At 39.9% G+C, this 21,529-nt stretch overlaps 3 protein-coding genes across 5 annotated transcripts; 2 read left to right on the forward strand and 1 right to left on the reverse strand.

Moving 5' to 3' along the window:
- Window positions 1-2,068: 2,068 nt before the first annotated feature.
- On the reverse strand, window positions 2,069-13,857 carry LOC117781005 (nuclear pore complex protein Nup153). 3 transcript variants are annotated; one of them, XM_034617720.1, is made up of 9 exons: window positions 13,297-13,857; window positions 12,479-12,978; window positions 11,804-12,373; window positions 11,031-11,263; window positions 6,582-10,956; window positions 5,972-6,154; window positions 5,017-5,184; window positions 4,267-4,331; window positions 2,803-3,037 (listed from the first exon to the last, which is right to left on the reverse strand). In XM_034617720.1, the coding sequence occupies exons 2-9, from the start codon at window positions 12,584-12,586 to the stop codon at window positions 2,950-2,952; spliced, it is 5,790 nt and encodes a 1,929-aa protein (XP_034473611.1). In that variant the 5' UTR covers window positions 12,587-12,978; window positions 13,297-13,857; the 3' UTR covers window positions 2,803-2,949. The 3 variants fall into 3 exon arrangements, with proteins under 3 accessions (XP_034473603.1, XP_034473611.1, XP_034473619.1); XM_034617712.1 differs by lacking the exon at window positions 4,267-4,331 and having other exon boundaries at window positions 2,069-3,037; window positions 13,398-13,857; XM_034617728.1 differs by lacking the exons at window positions 5,017-5,184; window positions 13,297-13,857.
- Window positions 13,858-14,563: 706 nt separating this feature from the next.
- Window positions 14,564-17,675, forward strand: LOC117781146 (adenosylhomocysteinase). The gene is made up of 4 exons (XM_034617888.1): window positions 14,564-14,721; window positions 14,972-15,162; window positions 16,391-16,732; window positions 16,799-17,675. The coding sequence occupies exons 1-4, from the start codon at window positions 14,697-14,699 to the stop codon at window positions 17,537-17,539; spliced, it is 1,299 nt and encodes a 432-aa protein (XP_034473779.1). The 5' UTR covers window positions 14,564-14,696; the 3' UTR covers window positions 17,540-17,675.
- A 747-nt stretch (window positions 17,676-18,422) lies between these two features.
- LOC117781140 (P3 protein) lies at window positions 18,423-21,459 on the forward strand. Its single transcript, XM_034617874.1, has 2 exons — window positions 18,423-19,688; window positions 21,135-21,459. Exons 1-2 carry the CDS (start codon window positions 18,678-18,680, stop codon window positions 21,441-21,443), a joined length of 1,320 nt encoding a protein of 439 aa, XP_034473765.1. The 5' UTR covers window positions 18,423-18,677; the 3' UTR covers window positions 21,444-21,459.
- Window positions 21,460-21,529: the final 70 nt, after the last annotated feature.

Consider the following 21,529-nt stretch of genomic DNA (forward strand, 5'->3'; position numbering starts at 1 on the left):
TTTTGGCATTTGTAATAGATCCTTAAAAATGTTGAGATATTTTTCTAAAAGTATCTTTTTCAAAGTAAAAGTATCTTTTTACAATTTTGAAGCTAGAAATTTAAATTTTTGGCAGAACTTTTGTTGAAATTAAAATATATTTTCAGCTAAGTCTTGCTATTCAAATTGTTGGTAAAACTGTGCAACAGTACCCACAAAAACAATTTTAGATGCATTCCAGCCAAAAACAGCGATTGTTCCCCCTAAAAACTTGGCAGCACTGGTGTGGAAGGCTGCCACCTGGACCAAAGACTGCCACCATGTACCATGGCAGCATGTACCGTTTTAACCAAATTGCAAGAAAAGTTAAAAATAAGAAAATTCACCTTTTTTTAAAAAAAAAATTTTTCTTAATATTAAAGATGCTATTTAGCATCGCAATTTCGTCTATTTTTCGGACGCTTTCTAGCTAGACACAGCCATTTTTCCTCTAAAAAGTTGGAAGCACTGGCTTGGTGTTTAAAAAATATGCTGACAAGCCCGATATCGATTATAATAATTTACAGGTTTTCCAGCACTACAATGTATCTATCTACTTTGAAAGCCCTATTTCTTTAATTCAAGCATGTTTCTGCAATTCATATAATTTTCTGACTTACTTTTAATGTAGACACTTCATAAGCTTATCGATTGTTGTATTGTCCAAATTATAGCCAATTTAAGCTATCGATTCGTTATAAATCGATATATTTGTTTAAAGAGTGAGTTGGCATTCTATTTTAGCCAACACTGAGTCCCGATTGAAATTGACGCTGCAATTGTAACCGATATTTAAAGACAGAAATAATTGGTTGTCACGTTTTGAATTATCATATCGTTTATATTTACTTATTTACATTATGATTTCAATTTCTCAACTGCCTGTTTTTCTATCTTTTTCTGAGTCGCTTAAAACTAAGACTTCGAGTTTCAGTTTGTTTTTTTTTTATTTTTCTCGGTTTTCTGTTTTGATTCAATCTTATGTTATTTGTTTTTTTTTTGTATGTATGTATATAAAAAATACGCACATATCATAATTGTAGTTTTTGTTTACACTTCTAAATTGTTTCTGTTTGTTGTTGTGGTTGTTTGTTATTCATTCATGTAGTAGACTTGAATTGTTTCCTTTTCTGTTTTATGTTCAATTCAGAGCACGAAAACGGAAGTATACGATTAATAACTGAATAACACAACAAAAACAACTGTGTAGTATGCTTTTATAGTTTACTTTCTTTCATATTTAAATAACCTTTACGAACCGATTTATTAAATTTCTATATAGTCAGCACTTAAAAATTGTCTAAACAAATGATTCAATATAATAATAGAATATATTATATGTATGTATGTATGTGTATATTGATTTTTCTCTTCTAATCTTTTGTTGCATTTTCTGTTTTGCGCTTTTTTCCATGCTTTCTTTTCACTTTAACACTTTCTTTACAAATTCACAACATAATTATCGTTTAAATGTGTTTTTTTTTTATAAATACGCATTATATTTTTATTAATATTTATAAAAGCGCTAGAATTTATTAATAAAAAAGAAAAACAACAAAAACTTGTTTAAAAATTTTTACAACAAAGACAGTTCAATTTACAATATTGTTTGTTGTTGTTTTTGTTGTTAGTGGTGCTTGAAATTAACGGCTGCATTTTCCATTTCGTTGAACAAATTTTCCTTCGACTTCTTTATATAGTTTTATTTATATATAATTATGATGTATATTTTCGGTTCTAAAATTTTACAAATCAACAAAAATTAATTTAATTTAAACAAAGAAAAAAAAAAAGGTTAGAAAATATAGAGAAACAAGTTAACTAAAATATTTTAAATTTTTGCGCATTCTTTTGACCATCTTTTTTGTTGTTGTTCTTCTTCTTCGCGTTGTTGCTTCTGCTTTTCTGTTATTTATTGTTGTTATTTTTAATGATGACCAGAGCGCGTAAATATATATATAAAAAAAAAACAACAAAACTTATATGTAAATATATATATATATATTTTAAAGATGCATTCCAAGTGTGTTTACTCTCAATCCGTGTAGTAGTAGTTGTAGTTGTTGTTGTAGTTGTTGTTGTAGTAGTTGTTCCAGTCAAAAGCTTCTCTTTGCTGCCTAACGTTGTTCTCTCGCTCTCTCATTGGGAGCTTTTTGGGAGTTGTTCAGTCAGTTGGCGCGTTGCTTTGTCTTACCAGCTTATAGCGACTGCGCAGCATGTTTGCTGCTTCTGCCGCCGCGCTGCTGGCGTTGCCTTCACCTTCGTTGTTATTGTTGCCTTTGCGCCCTTGCCGTTGTTTGCCCAGAAAGCTATATCTCGACGGTCTGGCAGCTCTGTTTGCTGTTATGGTTGTAGTTGTTATTGTTGCATTATTGCTGCTATTGTTGTTGTTGTTGTTGGCACGCACAAAGCGATATTTGTTGAGTCGTTGCTTTTGTTGTTGTTGCTGTCGCCGCCGCTGCAGCTGCTGCAATTGTTGCAGCTCATTTTTCAAGTGCTGCTCTTGCAGCCGGCAACTGCGGCGTTGCAACATGACCGCCGCCGATGTTGCCTCCACCTCCTCCTCCACCACCTCCGTCTCCGCTTCTTCTTCTGGCATACATCGGATTTTCGTCAGTGTCGTTGTCGTCCTCAAGGATTCCCGTTGCAGATCCATTTGCGGATTCGGTTCCGTTTCCAGTTCCAGTTTCAGTTCTCGTTTCCGTTCCCGTTGCAACTGCTCGTTGTCCCCGATTGTCGTCGTTGTGTCGCTGTCGTTCAGCTTTTGCTCCGGTCTAGGTCTCGATCCAAGTTCCAGTTGCAGTTCCAGTCCATGTTCGAGTTCCAGTTCCAGTTCATGTGTCGTCCATTCCTGTCGAGTTCTGTCGGCGGCGGCGTTGGCGGCAGCAGCAGCAGACGCAGCGGCGGCCGTTTGCGCTGCCATTTCTATTTCTACCGCGGCGGCAGACGACGCATCGGTGCGCGTATCTTGCGGCGCGGATTCTGCATATTGTTGTTGCCAGCATTTGGCGGATTGAAGCTGTGGAAATATATGCAAATTATCAATTGATATCACAAATACACAATACACTCTCAACCTAAGGAACAACAACATAACTAAAACAAAGAGAGCAAGAGAGAAAGAGAGCAAAGATTTATAGCATAACAATTGGATTTCATCATGATACAACAATACAGGTAGCGACATCTCAGAGAGCGCTCTCAATTCTTGCTGTCTAATATTGTTCAGTATGTAAGAAGACTAGCAGCCCTGCAGTTCTAAAATTCCCTTTGCTTGATTGTCCCTGATATTGTCCCTGATGTTGTTCTTGGGTTCGAATTCCCCTTTGAAGTCATGAATAAAAAAAATATTAAATTAAGTCTACACTCTTCGATTAAGTATCATAAATGTAGTTTTAAATTCAAAAATTGAAAAGAAAATAAGAAAATAAATAAATAAAAAAACAGAAACAATAAATAATAACGTTTTATATGTGAGGAGAAGGTTAGGAAATATCTAGAGAGGTCACCTCTGTCCCTGATTGTAAGACATCACAATGTTAACGTTTTTCAAACAAAGTCCTCTTGGATTCCTCAACTTTTCCTTGAGGTGTGGAGCTGCTGAAAGGCTATAAAATATTGTGTCTCGCTCTCACGCTGTCATACTTCTAGTTTTGTCGCTACCTTTATTATTGTATCAAGGATTTAACGAAAGCTTTTTCATCTCAGTGTGACTTACAGCTACACACACAGACAGACGCTCACACACACACAGACACCCACGCAAGCACACACGTCTGGTGGGTGGGGAGGGGAAGGGAGTGTAACCAAATGACACAAATAAATGACACAAGGAGACATGAACACATGTATGTGTGTGTATGTATGGTATGTATGTACATATGTGTGTGCATAAATGAAACGAAACATAATTTATAATTTTGTTTATTATAATTAAAAATTAATGTTTCAAACATAAACAAAACGAAAACAATAACGATGCATAAAATTAACGTATGCAATGCAAAAGTTAAAACAATTAAGAATTTGCCTTGTGCTTTTGTGTGTGTGGGTATGTGTGTGTGTGTGTACGTAAGTTTGATCACGTGTGTGTGTCTGCCTGTCTGTTTCAATTTAACATTGGGCCAAATTCAACAAAAACTCTCAACTTATCTTTTCTCTTCTCTCTCTCACACACTCTCTCTGTTCACTCGTATCTGTAGCAGCAGCAGCAGCACTGGCTGTTGCTATCCTTTTCACTCTACTTACGCAAATATATTGGCTGGCGCAGGCGCACCGGCATTAAATTGGAACGGAGCGGCGTTTGGCGTTGACTGCAAAAGATATATTTTTTGTTTTTGTTTTTAGTGTATATTTTTTTTGTTTTTTTTTTTTGTAATTTTGTCAGCTCAAAATGTAGGTAAATGTAAAAATGTCGCATATTTTCACCTCATTTGTTTTGCTGTTTAACACAATTGGCATTTTGGTGTATATGTATAAAATGTATGTATGTATGTGAAATGAGAGAATGTGCTAATTAAATGGAGCTTTATCGAAGTAGTGCATATGTAAATGTGAATTGGAATATGAATTGAATAAATAAGAGAGCTAAAATAAGAAAAACTGTTGATCACACTTTGGGGTTGTATGTGTTGTTATTGTTGTTGGGTTAGTTTTAAAGCTAAGAGAGCAGTGAGCGCATGTCAAACATGGCGGCCTAGCCAGAGCTTCATGCAATACTCTCAATTAGTATCTAAAATATACTTAAGAAAAACAACATCAAAATGAAATGTATGAAAAAAGAGAGTGAAAATACACCTTAAATAAGTGTATGTATGTTTGTTAGTATAATGCATGCTCGCTATGTATGTAATTGTAATATTAAGTTAGTTGAACAGAACTACTATTAAAGTGCAAATGTTTAACTGAATACAAAATTAATTAAATATATATTTTATAAATGTACATAGAGATTGGTTAAATTGATCAAGTTGCTGTCCATTCTCGATTTTTGTTTACCTGCATTTGCTGCGTTGAGCCAGTAAAATTAAACAATTGACCCGCTGCTGCTGGCACTATCGATGATGATGATGAACTAGTTCCAGTTCCGACGCCAACGGCGGCCACATTATCAGTTGTGGACGCAGCAGCGCCAAATTGGAAAAGTCGTTCCGGTGTTGGAAATAACTACGTTACAGCAGCAATAGTAGTAGTAGTATCAGCAATAGTAGTAGTAGTAGTAGTATCGGTAATAGTAGTGTTGTAGTAATTGTGGTACAAGTAATTACGTGCCCCGTGCCCACAAGAGTTTACAGAGATAACAAAAATAGTTGAAAGTGACAAAGTTACATCAAAAGAGTACAATAAATATTTACGTAGTATACAGTATTTTTGTTTGTTTGTTTGTTTGTGTTTTCCAACATTTAGACAGGAAGAGAGAGAGAAACAGCCGGACAACAATCAATGAAAAAGAGAAATAAAAAATAAAATATATATAAAAAAATAGAGATGCGAAATATATAAGTACATATAATTATACATTAAAATTAATTGTTTACTTTGAAACCTATTGAAATACATGTACAATATGCGTGTTATCGGTAATCGATAGCAAACACTGAAGAACAACACTGCCGATAGAAATTGCATGCAAGCACTGTTGCCAGAATTTGACCGTTCAAAAAGCCAGTTTTGAAAAAAGAAAAACTTAAAAATTCTAAACAAAAAAGCTAGATTGGCAACAGTGCATGCAAGTTAGTAAAAAACCAAAAAAATAAGGATGTAGGCAAAAAGAAAATTAAATGTGACAACAATAATTTAGTTTCTTTTAGTTTCTTGTTTCTTGATTACTTGAAGTCGGCTTCATCTATAGATTTCGATTTTTCGAGCGATAATAATACAGTTTTGCGTGTTGCGCTTTCCGTTGCAACATGATTTTATGCTTGCTCAGAATTCTTCTTTTTGGATAACTTACATCGTTGCCGCCGCCGCCGATGCCGCTGCTTGTGGCTGGCGCTGCTGTTCCCGCAGTTCCCGTGAAATTAAATGCCGCTGTCTGTGGTGCTGTGCCACTTGCCGTAAAGTTGAATGCGGGCTTTGAGGCGCCACCTGGATTCGTTGATCCTGCGCCAAAGTTGAAAACGCCCGCTGCCGGCTGCTGAAAGAGAGTAACAGAGAGAGAGCATAAGTAACGAATTATAAGTGCAAGTGCTGGAAAGTAGCGAATCAAGAGAGTGACACAAAGAAAGAGAGTAAAAGTGACAGACATTTAGCTATTTTATAGCTAAGCTTAACATTTGTTTAATGGCAATAAGCTACTAAAATTTAAAGAAATGCTTTTAGTTGAAAATCAAGCTTTTCAAAAAATAATCCATTATTTTTTCAGATACTCTGATAACTTAAAAATATGTACATAAGGAAATGCATAACATTTAGGTATAGAAATATTTTAATGAAGTTAATATTGAATAGATAAGATTGTGTTACTGCTAAATTAGATTTTTTTTCTTTCTTAATTTAGCTTTATTAGCTCTTGAATATTGGAAAGTAACGCTAGTAACGTGTTGGAAAAGTCGTTTACTCACCGTGCCAGGCGCTGTAGCGGCTCCAAAATTGAATACCGGCTTAGCTACAGTTGTTGTTGTGGCCGCAGCAACTGTTGTTGTTGCCGCGTTGTTGTTAATGTTGTTGTTGTTATTGCTGCTGCTACTGTTGAATATATTGGCCAAAGGTGCTGCAGTTGCAGTTGTGGTGTTGCCACTGTTGAACGGATTACTGACATTGCCAAAAATGGAGGAGAGTGCACCACCAGTGTTGCCACCACTTGCTGCTGTTGCACCACTTGCATTGCTTGCTGCCATAGACATGCCAAATGGCGAACTGACTGCTGCATTGTTTGTTGTTGTTGCTGCTGCTGTTGCTGATGCACTTGCAACACTGCCAAAGCTTGCAAATTGATTTGTTGGCGCTGCTGTTGCTGCTGCTGGCGTTGTTGTTGACCAGCTAAAGTTGCTGCTGCCGCTGGCCGTTGTTGTTGCTGCTGCTGCTGGGGTTGCAGATGCAACTGCTGCTGGTTTGGAGCCAAAGCTAAACGTTGCGTTGTTGTTGGTGCCGCTGCCAAAACTAAACATTGCTGAGTTGTTTGGTGCGACAGCAGTGTTGTTGTTGCTGCTTTTGGCCAATGTGTTTGAGCTAAATAAGTTCATATTGTTGTTGGCTGCACTGACAATGGGTGTTGTTGCAACTGCTGCTGTTGTTGTCGCAGCTGCTGTTGCTGGCGAGCCAAAGAAGAAATTGCTGGTGTTGTTGCTGCTGCTGCTGGCAGTAGTTGTTGCTGCTGCTGCAGCGTTTGTTTGACTGCCGAATACAAATGCAGCAGGTGCAACTGCTGTTGCTGTAGTTGTTGTTGCTGCTGTTGTTGTTGCTGCGGCAAACAAAGGCATCTGTTGGCCAAATAATGTAGATGTTGTTGTTGTTACTGTTGTGGCGGTTGTCGTTGCCGGCTGCTGCTGTTGCATGTTGCTGCTGCCAAAACTGAACATGGCTGCTGCTGGTTTCGAGCTGCTGCTGCTGTTGCTGCTGTTGGTGGTGCTGCTGCTGCCGCTTGAGCTGGACATTGTTGAGGTGGCTGTAAAGGAGCCAAAACTAAACAGCTTGTTGTCAGCTTCAGTAGCCGTTGCTGTTGCAGCTGTTGCGCTTGTTGTTGTTGCTGCTGTGGCGTTGTTGCTGCTGCTGCTGCCAAATGCAAATGTTGTTGCTGCTGCGGGTTTTGTTGTTGCTGCTGCTGCTGCTGTAAAGAGTCCAAGGCCGATGCTGGATGTCGCCGGTGCCTTGCTGCTAACCGGCGCAGTCGTGTCCGCTGCCTCGGCTGACTGCTGCTGTTGTTGTTGCTGTGGTTCTGACAATTTAAAGGCAACCGATTTGCTAACTGGCGTTGTTGCAGCGCCAAATTTGAAGCCAGTTGTTGTTGTTGCTGCTGCTGTTGTTGTTGCAACAGCAGCTGAGGTGCTCAATGTTGTTGTTGTTGTCTCTGGCTTATCTGCCACATCCTTGCCAGCAGCAGTTGCTGCAGCAAAGCCAAACTTGAATGGCGCCGCTGTTGTTGTTGCAGCTGCTGTTGTTGTTGTTGTTGCTGCTGCTGCTGTTGTTGCTGCTGCTGCTGCACTGTTGCCAAAACCAAACATAAACTTTGGCACCGCCGACGTGTTGTTGGCTGCCTCCACAGCGGCATCGGCGCCGGGTTTTAATTGTTCACAGCAAATGCATTTGTTGCGTGCCACATCGTTCTGTGCGGTGCATGCCTCACATGTCCAACTGCTTGACTTTTGTGCCGCAATCAATTGCTGAAAGCCAGCATCTGGTTTCGGTGGTGCTACTGTTGTTGTTGTTGCTGCTGCAGCAAAGCCAAATTTAAAGTTGCTGCTTGTTGTGGTTGCTGCTGCTGCTGTTGCAGTGTTGCTGCTGCTGTTGGCCTTGGGATTTGGCGTTTGACAGGCAACACACGCATTGGCGCTGCTTTCGTTTGTTATCATGCACGTATCACATGACCACGTATTCGCTTTTGGCTTGAATGCATCACCAAAACCGCCAGCAGTTGTTTGCCACATGTTGTTGTTGTTGTTGCTAGTTGCTGCAGCAGCAGTTGTTGCTGATGTTGTTGTTGTTTTGCGTGGTGTCTCGCAGGCAATGCATTTGTTGGCATCCATTTTATTTGACAACATGCAGGCATCACATTCCCAATTGCCCGCTGGCTTTTTAAAGCGATCCGCAAAGCTAGCAAAACCGCCAGCAGCTGTTGCAACAACTGTTGCTGCTGCTGTTGTTGTTGTTGTTGCAGCTTTAGGCATTGCTTTGGGCGTCTCACAGGCAACACATTTGGTGGCATCCTCTTTGTTGGACAACATGCAGGCATCACATTCCCAATTGCCAGTTGGTTTCTTGAAGCGATCAGCAAAGCCAGCAAAACTTGAAGTTGTTGTTGTTGTTTTTGCTGCTGCTGTTGTTGTTGCTGTGGTTGTTGTTGCTGCTGTTGTTGCTGTTTTGGGCAACAATACATCAAGCACACTGCCGCTGGTTTTTAGACTTTTATCGCCATTCAATTGCAACTTGTTCTCTGGTTGTTGTTGTTGTTGCGGTTCTTGTTGCCCGTCCAATGGCGTTGGTGCCACAAATTGAAAATTGTGCTTGACACGCTTCTGTGGCAAGTTCAAATTGTCTGTTTGTTGGCAATTTAAAGGCAACGGCGCATCAAATGTATAATTGTTGCTCGATTTGGACTTTGATTTGCTGCTGCTGCTGTAATCGACACTATTGAGATTTGTTGCAGCTGTTTTACTGCCAACAGTTGTTGATAGTGTTGTTGCCACAGTTGCTGCTGCTGCTGTTGTTGGTGTTGGCTTTGGCGTCGGCACAAATGTCAAATCAAATTTCGGCTCACTTGCCATGCTAGGAAAACGTATGTCGGGCAAATAAATTGGAGCTGGCGGCAATTCATCATCCTGGCTGCGTACATCCTTGCGCGTCTGATGCGATAAACGTGAACGCATCTTATTTGTGTGGCTGCCGGAGGAGGAGGAGGCAGAAGCGGTTGCAGTGGCAAAAGATGTGGAGCAGGATGTAAAGGAGTTGCTAACTGTGGTGTTGACTGCGGTTGCGGTTGTTGCTGCCGCTGTTGGTGTTACTGCGCCAGCTGTTGCTGTTGTTGTCGTTGTACGAGGTGGTTGTTGCTGTTGTTGCTTTAGTTGTTGCTGCTGCTGCTGTTGGTGGTGTTTGGCATCAATCATTTGCCGTGTGCTTGGCGTCACACGTTGCAAGCGTCGTCGTTCAAGCAATTGCAACATTGTTGGCACCAACAATTTGGAACTATTATTACTACAACGTGACATATCCTTATCCTGTTCATTATTGCTATTGCTTGTGTGAAAGCTATGATTATAGCCGCCATATGCTGTTGGATATGAATATGGCTTTGTGGCATGTCGATTTGTACGCTGCTGTTGATGTTCACGCAATGTGCTGCCCATTTTCTTGGCATCCATCAACGGTGTCGTATGATTCTCCAGGAGATTGAGTATACGTTGTGCGGTTTGTGATAAACCACCAGTAACAGCGCCACCACCAGCATTATCATCCGTATTTGTTGGCTTATTTGGACGCATCTCAATCGGTTTCATGCTATAATTGTGACTGATAATACGTGCACTGCCAACGCTAATGCTGTCACTGTTCGATGGTGCCGGTGAGCTGCCACCCGAATTAATGATGGCCAAATTGCCTTGACTAAAGTAACGATTATTTGCCGAACTGCCGCCAAATGCTGTCTGTCCCTGATAGAATGGTGATCCCGACATTGTTGATGATACGCTGCTGCTTAATAGACGACTATCGCTCAGGGCCGATGTGCTGCCATAAATGGAGGCATTAAAGCGACGTCGATTGTTCAAAGAGTTCAATGACAGTGTCGAATTATGATGATGCGGTGGTGTTGCTGTTGCTGCTCCTCCGGTTATATTGGCAACATTTGTTGTATTTGCATTAAACACCGATTTGCGGCTTTGTAAATTGCCATAAAATAATAAATTGCTATTGTTGTTATTGTTATTATTATTATTGTTGTTGTTGTTGTTATTGTGCGTACGAAGTGCCAAACCAGCATGACTTTCATTACTCTCACATTCCGAATGGGAATCTGTGCCAGCTCCTGTTTTAGTATTATTATTGTTATTATTGTTGTTGTTGGTCTCTTGACGCATGATTGTTGTCTGCTGCTGTTGTTGTTGTTGCTGCTGCTGTTGTTGTTGTTGGGTCTCAAAGCTAGCAACTTCGCTTATGGGCGAACAAGTGCGCCAGTTTAAGCCACGTTGTCCCAACAGCGATTGTCGCTTATAACTGGCCAACATTGTCGTTGTCGTCGTGTCGCGACGTTCAGTCATTGGCGGAATATTCAACGAACGTCTCGAGCTGCAGTAAAGCAATCAAAACACGAATTAAACGGATTATCTAAACATTGATTATCTAATAATATGCATGCTCACCTCATTGGCAGATCACCGCTGGTGGCAACAGCTGCCTCGCTGCTCGAACCGGCGGCTAAGAAATTAAAGGCGGGCTCACGCTGACGCAAATGTCCGTAGAGGTTCAAGCGTGTTAAACGATTCGGTGGCGCATGACTGCGCAGTCCAGCATCATTGATAGCCGGCGTTGAGGCATGCAACTGTGGACGACGACGCTGAGCGTTCAGCTGAGGACTAAATGTTATTTCCGGCTGCTAAATATACAACCAAAACAGAATGGTTTTAATTATTCAGTTGATTTATCTATAACTAAAACTATACGTTCAAATGGTCAACCTTTTTAGTCCTAACTGTGGGATAAATTTTAAAGAAATGTTTCTTTTTTTTTGAAAGTTAAAATATAAAAGAATAATAGGCAAAACTAATCCAAATGAATATACCACTTTATGATAATAATAGTAAACATGGTCACCCTTTTTGAGTCCTAATTGTGGCATATAAATGTTATCTCCGAACCAGAAATGTTTTGTTTGTTTTTGTTTTAAAGGGAAAGTTTAACTGAATAAAAATATCACTTTAAAAAAATAATGATAGGTCCCCCTTTTTAAGCCCTAAATTGTTGGGAATCAATGTTATAATGTAAATTATATTAGCGTTAACTGTAGTAAAATACAAACCAACCCAAACTAAGATATTTAATAATAATAGTTAACATGGTCACCCTCTTTGAACCCTAATTTTTGGGGAACAAATGTTCCAAGGCTGAACATTAGAGTGATTATAATCGAGCTTACCTCGAGTCGAGTGCGCTTCATCGGTGGCTGTTGAGCTGAAGCATTGTTGTTGTTGGACTTTGCCACTTTGAAGCCGAGTGCATTGCGATTTGGCTGATAGTTGTGTGCATCATCGTCTTGCTCCTCATCGTCCTCCTCTTCAAGATCATCATCGTCGTCGTCATCATCATCATTGACAACGTCACGTGCAACGACAGCCATTTGACGCTTGCGTAACAAACTAACGTTATATTCGCTGCGACGCGTCTGCTCATCCTCGGCAGCCAGATCGTGTTCGGCAATGTTATCGGCTAGTTGAACTTCCTCATCGTTAAGATCCTGAGCATCAATGCCGTCATCGATAATAATATCGGGCGCATCATCGGCTTCCAATTCGATGCGACGTCGACTGCGTTTACGTTTATTTGTCAAAGCGCTGCCATTTAGCTGCTGTTGTTGTTGTGATTGTTGTGGTGACTGCTCGACGTTATCGGCACGGGCAGCGCTGCCCTCCGTTGTTGGTGAGAACCATTTGCTAAGAGAATCCGGAAATATGGAGGATACGCGTAACTTTACCTTGCCCATAATGGACTGCAGTCGAAGAGAACGCATGCCATAGGATTAAGAGAGAGAGAAAAATTTAAATGATTTTAAAATGTGTTGCGCCCTTGATTTAATGATGGCAGCTGTACTCACGTTATTGTTGCTGGACGCCTCATTTGTGTGTCTTAGTGGCGTCTGTGGAGATGGTGGTGTTTGTTGTTGTTCTTGTTGTTGCTGTTGGCCAACATCAGATGTGGACATTATTAGATTTTAGCCGGCCACTCGTAAGCGCACAAAATGCAACAATGCACGCACGCACGCACACACACACACACAGGTTCAAAATCAAAATAAGAGTAACGAACTAAATAAATATATGAAACGGCCACACTGTTGCTATCTATCGTATGCGTGTGTGACTCGACTCGCGCGAATTTCCTGAGACAACGAGATTCCAACACACGCGGCGCTCTCTCTCCCTCTCTCTCTCTCTCTCTTTATGCTGGCTCTTAAATTCTGCGGCTGCTTCTGCTGTTGCTGCTCTGCGACTGCGGCTGCTGCTGGACCAACACCAATTTGCACTTTGGCGCCACGATCGTCGAGTTTTTCGTTGATTTTATTTAACACTGAAATTGCTTGTGGCCTTGTGTGCACTGGAAAACGAGAATTGTGTTTATATTTTATTATATTTTCTTGCTTTCCTTTTGTTTGTTGCTTTTGCTAGAGTTGTAGTACTTTGTATTATGAACTATTTGTAACAAATGATTTGATTTGACACACACATAAAAAAACAAATAAGCTTGATTTTTTGTCGAATCATTTGGAAATGCTAACATTTGATATTTATGTGTGCGTACATATGTATGCTTGGATGTACGTATGTATGTAATAGTGTCGCTGCCAAAGCCACGCCGCCACCTTCGGCAACCGCTTGCACACACACATTGACACACACTCGCACACACACTTACCCCGCCACTTGGTGGGCTGTTATTGCTTTTGCTTTTTTTTAGTGCATTGCACGCCGCGCGCGCGTCTTTTGTCTGTTTTACACACACACACACAGCCTTACCCCGTTCCCCTCCCCGTGTCAACGCCTGCCTGTCCGACTGATTGCCTGTCTGTTTGATTTGCTGAACGTAGTTTTTCTTTATATTTTTCGCCTTTTTGTCTCTTGTCTTTTTTTTTTGCTCTTTCGCAATTCGCTTTTTTTATTACACACACACACTACAATCACACACGCACGCACGCACACAATCAAACTGACATCAACGTCGCGTTGCGGTCGAACTATGCGTCGCCATCGTACTTTGCATTCGGCACTAAAAAACTCACACGCACGCCTTGAATTCAATTTGTTAGCGCATTGAATAATTGGATTAGCCAGTTGTTGAGCGCGCAACTAATGTATACTTTGTTGTTTGACTAATTAACTTGTTTAATTCGCACATTAAAAAATAAACTGAGGGCGAAAAAAGCACGATTTGGAAAACGCGTGTGTGCCAGGTGCGACGAGTAGCGGATAGCCACGCAGCGAGTGACGAGTGGCGAGCGACGAGAATAAAAATGGCGCCGATATCTCAGTGTGCGGCAACACTGTTGCCAACTTAGCTATTTTATAGGTAGTTTTAGCTATTTTCAGAGTTTAATTGCTGGAACAATTTGAAGATTGCTATTTTATTCAGCTATTTGTTGCTATTAATATTTTTTCAAATCAATTTTAGATGCCGATTCAGCCAGAAACGGATCTTTATTTTTAAAAAAGTTGGCAGCACTGCACTTCTCGTAAGCACGCGATAGTTTTCTCTCGAAACCACTGTTGCCAACTTAGCTCTTTTATAGCTAGCTCTGGCTATTTTCAGAGTTTAGTTGATAGAAATATTTGAAAATTGCTATGAGCCGCATATTTAACTATGTTTTTCAATTAGCTCACACAAAAATATTGCTGAAACAGCTATTTTTTTCCACTTAAGTTGGCAGCACTCATGAGGTATTTTGAAAAATTAAGATTATTTTCCTGGCCTTTCTCTAAATATGAAGCTATAAATGGCAATGTTGCTTAAATTTTTGTTAAATTTTATCGATATAATTGTATGTCTATTGTTTTAATTAGAATTAATTAATAGCAACTTTCCTCCCCGAGTGAATTTGCGACTTTGACATATCGATGGTATAAACATCGACCTTTTGTACAAATTCACCGTTACTATCGAGTTGACCATAGATGCTTTTGCAGCCCTCGCACTTAGCTATTGCTGTTATCGATAAGTCGATTTCTTAAGATCTTAAAAGTTTTATTTTTGTCATTAAACGTTGCGCGCGTCGTCAATTCGGTCGTGTCTGTCTCCAGTATATTCGAAAATCAAGCAAGATGTCCAAGCCTGCGTACAAAGTTGGTAAGTTATAAATAAATCAGCTCCGACATGCACACAATCCTGCACTTCAATTGTGCCGGCAATACGCACACACATGCAAATACAAAGACAAGTCCATATACGTGTATTTGACGCACATGTTCGCCTTAGGTTAAAGCACGTTGTTGCCGTTGCCGTGCAATAATGTTAAATACTTTCGAATGCTAATCTTTGTTTATATTCGCTGTCTGTCATTTAAATGTTATCATGTTATCATTACTCTGACATTTAGCCGATATCAGTCTCGCCGAATGGGGACGCAAGGCGATCATCATTGCGGAGAATGAGATGCCCGGTCTGATGGCGTGCCGCAAGAAGTACGGACCCTCCAAGATCCTTAAGGGTGCCCGCATCACCGGCTGCCTGCATATGACCGTACAGACGGCCGTGCTCATTGAAACCCTCGTCGAGCTGGGCGCTCAGGTAAACATTCAACTATACTACACTATACCCTGTAGTTACTAAATATATAAAGGGGCTTATACATTTGTGGCAATGTACGTTGCACTGGCAATAGAAGGCGTGTCAGATACCATTAAGTATATATACGTACACTCTTGATCAGCATCAACAGCCGACTGTCTATCCTTATCAGTATTGTTGTTATCAGTAACAGTACTACTTAGTAACTTCTACGGATTTCGAATATTTTCGTATCAATTAATCAAAAAATTCAACTAAGAAAAAATACCAAAAGCAACACAAGTAGCAAACAACAACTAGAGAATCTTTAATTCTAGATAATTCTAAATAATTGTTGCAATATATTCTTTTTGATGATTTCTTTTTTTAAGAGAATTTCAAAAATTTCAGCTAAATACTAAGCAGAAGTAGAAAATGTTTAAAAATCATGGGATTTTCTTAATTTTGCCTCGATTATTTTTTTCTTTTCTATTTTCCATTTTCTAATAAGGGAATGGAAAACTTTATATAAAAAAACAGCGAAAATTATTTTTACAGTTATTCTTATATGGAGTTTTCATTCCGCGGTCGTTTCGCTTCGGTCTAACAAGCCCTTAATATACATAATTTTTGTTTCCATATTTCGATATTCTGCGTATTTTTTATCGGTCCATAAAACTATATCTCAGATATTATAAGAGCTAAAGATTTCAAATTGGCTGAAAATATTTGCTAGGTGTGTTTGCTAAACAAGTTTTTTGACTTGCCTCTGCATTTCGAAAGAACAAGTTTAAAGAACATTTTTCTAGCTAAAGCCTCTATTTAAAATCGCACAAAATAAATACGACAGTGACAATGTGCACTAAAAATTTCATCACGTTTGGACAGTAAATTTAAAAGTTATTCAAATTTAAAGTTTGAAGAAAATTCAAGGTCTCTTGCAGTCGAGCACACTCTACTGTAGCCTTCATGACTTGCGCTCCTTATCACCATGTGAGCCAGATTATCAAAAAAACAAAAAACAAAAAATATTTTTGTGCTGCTTTGGGGATCGTGTTCGAGTTCAAGGCGCATTGGTGACGATAATGATAACGACAATGATAATCTCTTGGGGTCAGCTGGGGGGGTCATCAAAAGAACCCATTGATATGCAAAGTTGTTTACTTCCTAATGAATCCATATGAGATCACATGGCAACGGAACAACTCAAGTCAGCTCATCTGATCTGAACTGATCTGATCTTTTCCAGGTCCAATGGTCCAGCTGCAACATTTTCAGCACACAGGATAATGCCGCAGCAGCGATAGCGGCAACTGGAGTGCCCGTTTATGCCTGGAAGGGTGAAACCGATGAGGAGTACATGTGGTGCATTGAACAGACCCTCGTCTTTCCCGATGGCCAGCCACTGAACATGATTCTGGATGATGGTGGCGATCTGACCAATTTGGTGCATGAACGTTTCCCCCAATATCTGAAGGACATCAAGGGTCTCAGCGAGGAGACGACAACTGGTGTGCACAATCTGTACAAGATGTTCAAGGAGGGTCGTCTGGGTGTGCCCGCCATCAATGTGAATGACTCCGTGACCAAGGTAAGTCTCCTCTATAATCATTCACATCCCACATTTGATTTTTAATACCTTTCCTTTGATACTCAGAGCAAATTCGATAATCTGTATGGCTGCCGTGAGTCGCTGATCGATGGCATCAAGCGTGCCACGGATGTGATGATTGCTGGCAAGGTCTGCTGTGTCGCTGGCTATGGAGATGTGGGCAAGGGTTGTGCCCAGGCACTGAAGGGCTTTGGCGGACGTGTGATCATCACTGAAATCGATCCGATTAATGCCCTGCAGGCGGCTATGGAGGGCTACGAGGTGACCACCATGGAGGAGGCCAGCAAGGAGGCTTCCATCTATGTGACAACCACCGGTTGCCGGGACATTATCACCTCGGAGCATCTGCTCAACATGCCCGACGATTCCATTGTGTGTAACATTGGACATTTCGATTGTGAGATCGATGTCGATTGGCTAAACAACAATGCCAAGGAGAAGGTGAATGTTAAGCCACAGGTGGATCGTTATACCATGCCCAATGGTCGTCACATCATCCTGTTGGCCGAAGGACGTCTGGTCAACTTGGGCTGTGCCCATGGTCATCCCAGTTTTGTCATGTCGAATTCCTTCACGAATCAAGTTCTTGCCCAGATCGAGCTCTGGACCAAATCATCCGAATACAAGGTCGGTGTCCATGTCCTGCCCAAGCTCCTCGATGAGGAGGTGGCCAGTCTGCATCTGGAGAAATTGGGAGTCAAGCTCTCCAAGTTGTCGGACAAACAGGCCAGCTATTTGGGTGTACCTAAGACGGGTCCCTTCAAGCCCGATCACTACAGATACTAAATACTATATATCCAGTACAAAATCTTACTACTTATCCTCTTTGATGCAAATATCTATGTGCTTTTTATACAAACTAAATGAAAATGGGTGTTTTGCATTTTGCTTAAGCTTAAATAAATACAAAACTTGAAGAATATTTCCAAACTTTTTTTTATTTATTTATATTTTGAGTGGCAATTTACGCAACATAATATTTAATTTATATTTATTTTCCTTCACCCTTTCCTAGCTGATATATTTATCGGTGACATCTCTAGTAATTTTGCATTAATTATGAAGTTATTTAACTATTAATACTTGAAATGCAGGGAACTTAAATTTTGCAATTAATATGAGACTTGCATGGGTTCAAAATAATAAAAAATGTTAACCCAAATTCGTGATTTGCTGTCAATCCTAAGATGTTTTCACCAGGAAACCATAGTTCTGAAGTCAATTCCTAGTCCCCGTTTTTTGAGTTGAAAAATTAACTTTATTTTTTTGTATTTTTTGCATGTCGCCAACTGAATATTGAACTAAATGACTGATTTAGTTCACGACTGAAAAATGAACGAGTGAACTTATTCAGCACATTGAGCTACAAATGCCAACTCTAGACAGCATCATGATGAAATAAGTATATGGTGGTCTCGTCGGCAAAATTATTACCTTAGCTCAATGCTTCGGCTGCCTACGAGAGCACAAAACGTATTGCATCGTGAAGCTAAGGGAATAAACGAACGAGCTTCGGCTGCCGACGAGACCACCTATTACTTATTTCATCACGGACAGCATTTAAATTGGTTTTAGTGTGCATAGTGCATATTTAAGCAAAACAAAGCTGAGCTAGCTATAAAATAGCCAAGTTGGCAGCAATGACAGTGTGTGTGAACAAATGTAACCGATATTTATGAATTAACTCTCTTCGGCACGCTCAGTTGCTCTCTCACTGTGTGAGAGAACAGCAGCGGCTTTCACATTATTTGCTATAGCTATCTCGTTTGCTTGCACTGTTATTGCAATAGCAATAGAAAATTTCATTACATTTTGTTTGTGTTGTTGATGCGACAACAACTTGTTGAAGAGATAAGAAGAACACATTAAATAATTATATTAAGAAGCAAAGATCAAGTCATCTCGCAACAAGTGTTAACATAAAATGGGTTGGATTTGGTCGCTGTTCATGTTGGCAAATGCCATATTGCCGATTCTGTGTTGGCAATCGCATTTTAAGCCCGCTCAGCTGCAGTTGCAGATGAAACGGAGCGACGAGGTGCAACTGACTCTCTCTGACATCAAAGACGTTATACGGCAAGAGACGGATCGCTATAGTTTCCGTTTAATTAGCAATAATGCGCATCTTGCCACTGTGGCGCCGGAGAATGCAACAATTCCCGTTGCACTGCTAACGACAAGTGAGTGGAGTGGACGCATTCGCTTAGATGGACATTTTCTGGGCGAGGCAAGGATCTCCGTACAATTGCATGATGCACTATTGAACACGAGCACCGGACCGGAGAATTCCGGCCGTAATGATAGCACTTTGCTGGCGCTTATTGTGCGTCCGGAACGTGTCATTGATCATGTGTTTGTGGGCTCCATTATACTGCTGATGTCCTTGGTGTACATTAATTTCGGTGCCGCTCTCAATATGGAGGTGCTGCAGGGTCTATTGTCGCGTCCAGTTGGACCCTGCATTGGATTCATCACACAAACTGTAGGCATGCCTCTGCTGAGCTACGCCCTCGGCATCTTCATCTTCCCGGAGTCACCGGCCATGCAATTGGGCCTGTTCTTCACGGGCATTGCACCCAGCGGTGGTGCCTCCAATACCTGGTCAGCGGTCCTCAGTGCCAACATCAATCTGTCGGTGCTGATGACCACTGTCAGCAATTTTGCGGCATTTGCATCGATGCCCATTTGGATATTCACACTTGGCCAGCTGATCTTTGAGCGGGCAGGCATGGACGTACCTTATAGCAAGATAGCCACCTACTGTGCCAGCCTCATCATTCCCCTCTTCATCGGCATGGCCATTCAGCGCTGGCTGCCACGCCTCGCCCAGATCCTTGTGCGCCTCCTCAAGCCAATCTCCGCCTGCCTTATACTCTTCATCGTTATCTTTGCCATTATCACCAACTTCTATCTGTTCGAACTCTTCTCGTGGCAGGTAAGTCTTAGATAACTTTTGTTATCAACAAATATTTAAGAGGGCTTTAGTCGAGTGCCTGACTATAAAATATCCATACCCAATTGTATCTTTTTTTTTTTTTAATGAAACATATGAATCTCTTATTATCAGGGAGGGTAAATAAATATTATTATTATTTTTTTTTTTTTTCAATTGATAAAATCACTCACTTATAGTAACTTTAAAAAGAGCGTGAAATATACAAAAAATTTTCTTTTAAGGTAATTTACGCAATTTCAGCATGATTATCAAATTTTTTGATTTTTATTATTTAATCATAAAATAAAACTCGAGAAATAATCATTATTTTATAAGTTTTATTTTTGTTTTGCTCAAAAAAATAATAATTTCTTAAGTTTAATTTTTTTGCTCAAAAGTAATCATAAGTAAATATATAAAAATCAAAAATTATTATTTCCTGAGTTTTATAATAAAACTTATAATGATTGCAGTCCCTGCTTATTATACCAGTTGACGCGACACGGGAAATTAAATTAATCAATTTATAGAGCACCTTTAAGTTAATTTTTTTTGTATCCGTATTTTTTATTTAATTTACAAATTATAACAAGTTAAGAATCAAAGTTAAATGAAAGCCTACACGAAATTACAAACCAACTTCCATATGGAAATAAAGCTGCTACATAAAATTTTAGTATTTCTCCCACAAGGTGCTGTAAAATCCGATGAATCCATCTTGAAAAAATTTCAAAATGCACTTAGTCGTCCACAATATATTTTAACGGTGGTAAATTAAAATTTAAAAAATAACTATGTATACAAAATTTAATAATTTAAAGACCCATTATTACGAATAATTTGTATTTGAAATCTGATATAGCTACGCGATATTAGAAAGGTCTAAACTTTATGGAACTTATTTTTTTTCGAAAGAAGACTATAATTTTAAAAAGTTGTTCGGTTCGAGAATTAAATAAATTCAAAGTTCTGGTGCATGTTCCGGTTCGGGTACCCTAAAAGGCCAAACCGAACCGGTTTGGCGAGGTTCGGCTCAGAATCGGCTTGCAACCTTGATAATGAAATATGTACATAGGTTTTCAGATATGTTCTAAAAGTCTATTACAAACCAAAAGCAATGCTCTTATATTTTTTTAAAGCTTTGTAAAAACGTCTAATTTATAAAATTGAATTGAATTATTATTGAAACTAAATCATTGTGTTTTATATAAATAAATATTTAAAAATTTTGTTGTTTTGTGAAATTTGTACTTTTTTTTCCGAATTTGAAAATATGTCCTAAAATTTAATCTTTTTCTCGTTCGCATTTTTTTTTTTAAATACCTGTCGTCGAGACACTTGTTAACACTTTACAGGGTATGCCAGTTACAGTCATTACAACGAATGCAATATACCCTTTCACACTACGAATATCAAGTATATTAACTATATTACAACATTTTGCAGATTGCTGTGGCGGGCTTGGCGCTGCCCGGACTGGGATATACGTTCGCCTGGCTGGCGGCCAAGTTGTTGCATCAGAATGCCGCCGATGCCTTGACCATTGCCATTGAGACGGGCATACAGAATACGGGTATTGCCATCTTCTTTCTGCGCACGACATTGCCACAACCGCAAGCGGATCTGACCACCGTTGTGCCGGTATCGGTGGCCATAATGACACCACTGCCACTGCTTGGCATCTATATGTATCAACGTTGTCATGGCATCAAAATGGGCGAGACAAGTGCTGCAGAGCATCAGAGAATTGTCTAAACAAGTCAGAAGATAAATTGGAAAGGGAGTCAATCGATCAAGCAGGCGGAGGCTCAACATGGCGTCCACTTAATTATTACTTTAAT

This window comes from Drosophila innubila, chromosome X (genome assembly GCF_004354385.1).
Source record: "Drosophila innubila isolate TH190305 chromosome X, UK_Dinn_1.0, whole genome shotgun sequence".
In the NCBI taxonomy this organism is placed as follows: domain Eukaryota; kingdom Metazoa; phylum Arthropoda; class Insecta; order Diptera; family Drosophilidae; genus Drosophila; species Drosophila innubila.

Coding starts and splice junctions, on each gene's coding strand:
- LOC117781005 (XM_034617712.1), bottom strand. CDS start 12,586: ATGTCCACATCTGATGTTGGCCAACAGCAACAACAAGAACAACAACAA. Junction 12,374..12,478: donor AGGCGTCCAGCAACAATAAC/GTGAGTACAGCT, acceptor CTTCGACTGCAG/TCCATTATGGGCAAGGTAAA. Junction 6,155..6,581: donor CCGCTACAGCGCCTGGCACG/GTGAGTAAACGA, acceptor ACTCTCTTTCAG/CAGCCGGCAGCGGGCGTTTT.
- LOC117781146 (XM_034617888.1), top strand. CDS start 14,697: ATGTCCAAGCCTGCGTACAAAGTTG. Junction 14,722..14,971: donor CAAGCCTGCGTACAAAGTTG/GTAAGTTATAAA, acceptor TCTGACATTTAG/CCGATATCAGTCTCGCCGAA. Junction 15,163..16,390: donor TCGTCGAGCTGGGCGCTCAG/GTAAACATTCAA, acceptor GATCTTTTCCAG/GTCCAATGGTCCAGCTGCAA.
- LOC117781140 (XM_034617874.1), top strand. CDS start 18,678: ATGGGTTGGATTTGGTCGCTGTTCATGTTGGCAAATGCCATATTGCCG. Junction 19,689..21,134: donor TCGAACTCTTCTCGTGGCAG/GTAAGTCTTAGA, acceptor AACATTTTGCAG/ATTGCTGTGGCGGGCTTGGC.